Genomic DNA, 8033 nt, shown 5'->3' on the forward strand with positions numbered 1-8033 from the left:
GCCTTACTGGTTGAATAGAGACTGAGGGAACCCCAAGACTATGGCCCTCAGTCATCCTTTGGGTCTAGAACTAAACTTACTCTCATAGTTCAGTTTTCAGTTAGACAATGTTGTTGTTGCTAAGTGTCGTCAAGTCGGTTCCAAGGAGCAACTGGTTAGTTTGAACTGCCCACAATACAGTTCTAAACAGACCTTGTGGTCCAGTGCTTATCCTATAGTGCCACACAAAGACTCATAGGCAGGTCTAAAAGGGGAACAACGACACTAGGTATGTAAGTAAACCTTAGAATAATCAACCATTTGAGACAAAGGGGGATGAATTTAACCAAGGACAAATTTCAAAGGGGTTAGTAAAGGAGGAAAGGAAACATAGAGGTAAAGTGATATTGCAATGACAGGACTGTAATCAATGATATGAAACAAAATGTATACAAATTATTGAATTTAAAACTGATAATCTGCTCTGTAAACCACACTAAATTTACAATAAAAAGTTTAAAAAATAAAATTAAAATAAAGAAACAAAATAACAAATTATTTATATTTGAACATTCACAATGGCACACCTCTTGACTATGGTAAAACACTAAAATTTATAAAGTATTCCACTTGAAAATATTTTCTCACAGTAGACTAACATGGACCTGAGTAGATCATAGTTGGAAACTATACTAAACAGAAGAAAGGTGAATTTCGATGTGTCAAAAAGATAGCAAAAGTAATGCCAATGTTCTACAGAAAATATGCAGATATGTAACTCACACTCAATCAGGTTATTTTGAAGTGGTGTTCCTGTTAAAATAATTCTCCTCCTTGATCGTATAGAATTCATAGCCTTTGAAACAGCAGATGCTTCATTTTTCAGTATATGACCTTCATCACAAACAACAAAGTCAGGGCCTATAAAATGTTTTAAAAACAACATTTAGTTCATATATAAAATTTTATTTTAAAAATACTGAAAATGGTATCGATTTTATTTTAAAAAATTAACTTTTTTACAATGCTGGCCATGGGGGAAAATAAGAAAAATTTTATAAGAATAATATTTTATTTGGTTATCACTGCAATGCTGTTGTTAAATGCCATCGAGTCAGTTCTGACTCATATCTACCCTGTATAGGGTTTCTGAGAAGCAGCTGGTGGGTTTGAACCATCAACCTTGTGGTTAGCAGTCCAGTGTTTCTCCTACACCACCAGACCAGGATTCTATGCATTAATTATATATCAACAGTAGACTGTGGATTTAACAGCAGTGTGTTTGTTTGATTCATAACAGGTACTTAAGATCCTCTGATTGTACAATAATAGGCAGAAATAAAAATAATCGTAACAGTGGAAAAGATCACCAAAAACAGATTTGGGAGTATTTCAAAAGGCAAATGTATTTCATAAATGAAAAGAACAGTCAGAGATACATACAAGCATGAGTGTATCAAATATTAACTATTAAAAGGGATTATAAAGAATTTACACTTGCATGAAAAGACAAATTTCTAACATTACAATATAAGAAACAGCATAAAAAATACAATTAAAAATATATATTAAATAATTTTAATATAATAAGTAAAACAACACAAAGTATTTCCAACTTAAAGCACATAATTACCACTCACTGCTAAGGCAAAATTTAACTGACAAAGGATAACTAAACCAGTTGCTACATAGGTATGATGAGCTGGGATAACACCTTTCAAACCATAACGCATTTTATAACTAGGAGCAATTTTCTCTAAAGAAACACATATTTCTTTTAAAATAGCATACATTAGGTCTTCAAAAACCTTGTGGGAAAATTCCAGTTTTCCATGAAACTTGTTGAAGTTTCCTCATATATTCTGCTTAATGAAGTACACTAAGGAGCTCTGGTAGTATAGTGGTTATGAGTCGGGCTGCCAACCTCAAGCTCAGCAGTTCGAGACTACCAGCAGTTCCGCGGGAGAAAGATGAGGCGTTCTGATCCCATAAAGGTTTACAGCCTAAGAAAACCTATGCAGGGTCACTATGAGTTAGAACCAACTCCACGGTACTTAACAACAATGAAGTATACTACATATACAATTTGCTTGCTGGCTAACACATATTATTTAAATACTGACTTTAACAACAGTAGCAATCAAATCATCCACATCTATTATGCAATAGGAAAATTCTCGTGTACATGACATTAAAATCATTTACTTAAATAAGACAATTCAAATAATATAATTGTTATTCAATATTCATATGTTGTGTTTGTTGTTAAGTGCTGGTTCTGATTCATAGCAACCCTGTATAGGGTTTCGGAGGAGCAGCTGGTGAGCTTGAACTGCTGACCTTGAGGCTCAAAACGACCATGCATTAGTGCCAAGCACATTAATCTGCAGCGCCATACCAGGGCTCTGAGTATTCATATGGGGTTACATAAATACTAAGATATATTTTTAAATTATAAATATAGTTTATAAAAACTAAAATCATCATTTAGCTTTGTGGTAAAAAGCTAAGCATGTTCAAGACCATAGTCTCAGAGGACATCATGGTCAATCAGGATAACATAGACAACAAAGACAATGTAATATATCCTAACTTTAGTGAGTAGCAACTAGGGTCTTAAAAGCTTGTGACTGGCCATCAATTATTGGTCGGGCCCTATCCAGAGGAAAAATAATCATGAAAATCAAAGATGCATGGAAACAATTAGTCCAGTGAATTAATAGACCACATAAACATCAGGTTCTAGGACACTTAGACCAGAAGAAATAGATGGTGCCTAGCTACTAAAAGGTCGTGGATAGAATGAAAAGAAACAGTGAAACAAAATTCAACATCATCAAAAAAGACCAGGCTTAAGGGGAAGTGAGGGAAAAACAGCAATGGAGTGGCGAGCTAAGCCCTACAATGTTCAATAGACTTCTGTGAACCCGGTTGAAGACCTGGTTGGCCAGCAGTATGGCAAGACCTAGGAACTCTTGGGCCCAGAGTCAGTGACATAGCCACAGAGGACTAGAGTGCAGAGTGAAGTGTCCAGCGGATAGGAAGAGAGGGCATATGCACAAGAACACCCACACTTACAGATAATACCCACTTGACCTGGCTTCAATGACTGGGTGATCAGAGCTCAACCATAAGAAGAAAGCAGAGGTAAAAAAGAGTAATCTGGTAACTATTTGATGAACTTGACCTACACCTATGGATGTAGTAGCTCAAAAGAGGGAACAAATCCTTACAGCAAAGATCATTCCCACTCCCTCCATACACAGAATAAACAGGGATGGGCAACATGGACATTGGCTACACAAAATGAGGGGCCTACAAAGGCAAGAAGCTTACAAGCTTTCAAGAGGGAACCTAGATTCAGAGGGCATGGAGGAAGGTAGAATCTCCACTGAGTAGTATCCAGTCTGTCTAGGCGGGACTGATTAAATGAAATGCAGATGGGTCTCTTGTGATACAATAGTAAATAATTGTTATCAGGACTGCTTGTGAGGGTTGGAAAAGTAAAGGTAGAAGTTTTCTAGCAAGGAAGGGAGTGACTAACTTTTCAGCCTAGGAGCTGGGACCATCAAGGGAGAAGAGCGGAGAGCGGGACCCTACCTAGAGAAGCAGTGATGCTTGAGATAGAGGCAGAAACGATGATGTGGAGAGACAGAGCTGTTGGGGACTTAAGACACAAAGAGGGAGAGGGGCTGTGTGCTGATGACCGAGGGGCAGGCTTGCAGGGTATAGCCTTTGGTTGGCTGATGATGCATGGAGGGGACTGCAACCATGGCAACGAAACAATATACGATAGGATGAATATAAAACTAATGTTCTCCCATGTAAACTATCACATAATTCACAATAAAACATTAAAAAAAAACTTCAATGATCATCTAACTGCCAATGATGGACAACAATAAGGTTTTGAAACTCTTGGAATTACTAACTCTGATTCAAGTTAAACTTTTGTTCAGTTGGCCTATAACTTTTCTGCTTGTATGGATTAAGAATTTAGTGGATATCCATCTATTGGACTTCTCAGGTTTTAAAATCTATACTTGTCCTCTAAACTTACTAGAGCTAGCATGTGTGTTTCACCCTCCCTTTTCTGGAATTTATAACGCCTGTGTCTCATTTATATGCACAAATATTTCTGTTTGTGTACATATTTTAACCTACCTACTTGCTTAGACTCTTAGCTCAGGTTAAGTTGACATTTTGACAAGTTCTGTACATCTTACTCTATATGTGACCTGATAATATAATAAAACTGATATTCAAATTAAAAAAAAAAAGACCAGGCTTAGAATAGAGACTGGTAGAAACCTGAAACTGACCCATAGATATCCTCCAGGTTTAGAATTGCACTCACCCCTATGTCTCAATTTCCAGTTAAAAACACATAGATCTATTAGGGGAACAATAATGTGAGGTACGTAAACAATCACATGAGAACAAAAAGATTGGTATTTTAAGCTATTACATCCATTAAGTAAAAGTCAATTTCATCAAATTGCAGCAATTTACATGTGCTTCCTGTATAAAATTTCTATTATCTTCCTCTAGTCGAGTTCTAATCATCAAGACATCCAAGCTAGGTCTAATGGGTTCTATCTACAAGTTTGGGCGTTCTTGCGTGCTTTCCCCCCCACCCCCCCATTTCATATCAGCTGGACACTTCACTCTCAGCTCTAGTCCCCAGTGGTTAGGTCAGTGTTCATGGGCTGAGGTATTGTGAAACTCCAAATTTATCTTTCCCCTTTTATCTTGGTTTTTGGAAATAAAGATGCTGTTAATATGGGGGGAAAATTAGTCTATGTGTTAGGCCACAAGGAAAGTCTTATTAAATTTCTTAAAGCTTTAAATTTTAAGTGAATTTAAAAATTAAACTTTAGAAAGAAAGAAGCAAGACCCATATATCACATACCAAAAAAAAAATCTTAACATGAATTAATGACATAAATGTTAAATCTAAAACTATAAAGATCATCAATGAAAAAAACAGGAACAAACAGGGGCTCGAATAGATGACTGGGACTTAATAAAAATTAGAAACTTATGTGGATGAACAGATTTCATCAAAAGTGTAAAATAGGAGCCCACAGACTGGGAAAAAATTTTTGCACGATGTATCACTGAATGAACTAATCTCTAAAATTGACAGAAAACTACAACACCTCTACAAGAAAAAGACCCTATTAAAAAATGGGCACAGACATGAACAGACTCTTCACAAATGAAGACATTCAGACAACCAGCAAACATACGAATAAATGTTCAGGATCATTAGCCATTGTTGTTGTTATGTGCCTTGGAGTCGGTTCTGACTCATAGTGACCCTGTACAGGGTTTCCAAGGCTGTAAATCTTTACGGGAGCAGAGAGCCTCATCTTTCTCCCACAGAACAGCTGGTAATTTCGAACTTCTGACCTTGCAGTTTGCAGCCCGATTTGTAACCACTACGTTACCAGAGGTCCTTCATTACTCATTAGAGAGATTCAAATCAAAACAAAGAGACATCATCTGACATGGTGATAGAATTATATGATTCAAATGTGAATAATTGTCAGCAGGATTAATTGAGACTGTCACAATTGTAATTGTAGAAGATGTGTACCATAAAAAGGGGGAGTAGTTTATCTTTCATTTCAAGAACAGAAGTTCCCAGGACCATCAAGAAGGAAGAGCCTGAGTGTTAGACCCATACGAAAATACTGAGCAATGTAGGAAGCATCAAAAGAACATGTAAGGATTTCATGGTCACTGTACCAAAAAGAACTGGTTAATGTTCAAACATGTCAGGAGGTAGCATATGATCTCAACAACTGATAGTGTTAAAGAAAAAAGTCTAAGTTACAATGAAGGCCTTAGATAAAAAGCAAGACACCCAAAATTGAGAGAATACCTACCAACTGAAATGTTTCAACAAATGACTGTATCGCTGAAAGTATTCATTTGTCTAAGCCCCAAAATCACAAAGACAGCTCTACCTAGCCAAATTACCCGGCAATATCCATATTTATGCCCATTACTGAAAGAAGGTGGTCAACATAATGCAGAAATTATAGAACATTACCATTAGTATCACACAAGAGTAAAATTCTGAAGATAATTTAAAAAGTTCAACAGTACAACACAAGGGAGTTATTAGAAACTAAAACCAGATTTAGAAGAGGACATGAAATGAGAGATTTTACTGCAGAAGTCAGCTGGATCTTAGCTGAAAGCAGAGAATACCAAAAAGATGTCTACCTTTTAGTGACTATGCAAAGGCATTCAACTGTGTGGACCATAACAAATTGTGTATAACAAAATGAAGAATGCCAATCTCACAACACTTAATTGTGCTCATATGGACAAACAAGTCTGCCACTCCAACAGAACAAGGAAAAGTAAATACAGGGGGATAACTGTATGCTTTAAAATCAGAAAAAATGTCTGTCAGTATTGCATCATTTTGCCATACTTATTGAAGGTGTATGCTGAGCAAATAATCCAAGAATCTGGACTACATGAAGAAGAACGAAGTATTAGAAATGGTTGAAGACTCATTAAAAATTTGAGAAACAGGAGAACTAACAAGATGGCAGATCGGGTTGAAGTGCAGAAAAGGAGCTCCGCCAACAACAACACAGAATACCCGACCAAGCAGGCTCAGGGGACAGTCCCAGAACTTAGAACCACATATAAAGGAATATTTAGAATGTTGGAAGGTTCATAACTGGGGGAATTTGTGGCAGAAGCAAGAAATCCATTGCTTTCTAGTCCAGGATGCTCAGTAGCTCCAGGAGGTGCCATATTGGGTAAGACCACATGGGGGAAAGATCGGAGCGGCCACAGACACCTGGCAGAACCACTGAGATAAAGGTGTGGACATTCTTTTCTTTTGGTATCTATTCATTGGTCCCTTGCTGTCTGCACACCTCCATTCTGGTGACTATAGGGGTGCCTGAGGCAGTGGGCACCCCAGCCCCACCCTTGGAGGGTGCCACTACGCATGTGCACAGATCTTCTCGAAATTGAAAGAGACAGTGTCTAATTAAAACCAAACGGCCACAGCCAGCCCTGAACTGTTTACAACTAAAAAAAAATTTCTGAACAGGGATTGTGGAGTGAGACAAGCAGACAAAAAAGGAAATAAGCCGAAAATTAAATCCTAAGTTTCGTCAAAACAACCAACAGTGGTATCCTGAAACTTCTCAGGAAGAGGAGTGAAAAGGAAAGCCCATTTCCTGATCATATCTACCTGGAGGCATTCAGAAAGCATAAAAAATACCAAATACATACCCACCTAAGTATTAAGTCCACAGATAACCCCTGAAGATGCCCAAAAAACAGAAGCAGATGACTATATCTACACATGTCCAGAAACAAGATAAAATGACTGAGGCAAATGAGCTGGAAGAAGACCTACACTCCATACTGGAAGATGGGCAGGCTTTGGAAATGCCTGAGAAGGAATACCTAAAAATGATTATAAAAGGTATCAAAACACTATACAATGCAGTTGAGAAAAATAAGGAAGAAGTCAGGAAAATGCTACAGGAACAATCAAGTAAGATAGAGCATTGGAAACAATTCAAAACCTATAGAAAGAGGTCCAAACGATTAATAATAGAATGTCAGAAATGGACAATACACTGAAAGGGCAAAGGAGTAGAACTGAAGAGATAGAAACTAGAACTAGTGAGCTAGGAGATAAATCTCTCAACACTACTAAGATAGAAGAATAAATACAAAAATGGATAAAAAATAAAATCCGAAGAAGGCCTAAGATTTATGTTGGATAACATGAAGAGAAATAACATAAGAATTATTGGCATTCCAGAACAGGAACAATCCAACATAGGAGATAGTTGAAGAGCTTCTGGAAGAAAATTTTCCTAACATGATGAAAAGTAAAAAGATAAGCATTCAAGAAGCTCAACAAACCCCAGGATAGATAGACCCTAAAAGACAATCACCAAGACATATAATAATCAAGCTTTCCAAAATCAAAGATAAAGACAGCATCTTGAAAGCAGCTAGGGAAAAGAGAAATATAACGTATAAAGGCAAGCAAATCAGAT

At 37.1% G+C, this 8033-nt stretch overlaps 1 protein-coding gene across 2 annotated transcripts in view; it reads right to left on the reverse strand.

The window, feature by feature from the left end:
• The window catches only part of ATRX (alpha thalassemia/mental retardation syndrome X-linked), a 335048-nt gene that overhangs the window by 141647 nt on the left and 185368 nt on the right, over positions 1-8033 (reverse strand). For both annotated transcript variants that reach the window (XM_006873737.1, XM_006873736.1), the window contains one exon: positions 763-900. In XM_006873737.1, the coding sequence (XP_006873799.1) occupies positions 763-900 (138 nt within the window). The remainder of the gene's footprint in view (positions 1-762; positions 901-8033) is intronic.

Source organism: Chrysochloris asiatica, unplaced genomic scaffold (genome assembly GCF_000296735.1).
Source record: "Chrysochloris asiatica unplaced genomic scaffold, ChrAsi1.0 scaffold00252, whole genome shotgun sequence".
NCBI lineage: Eukaryota > Metazoa > Chordata > Mammalia > Afrosoricida > Chrysochloridae > Chrysochloris > Chrysochloris asiatica.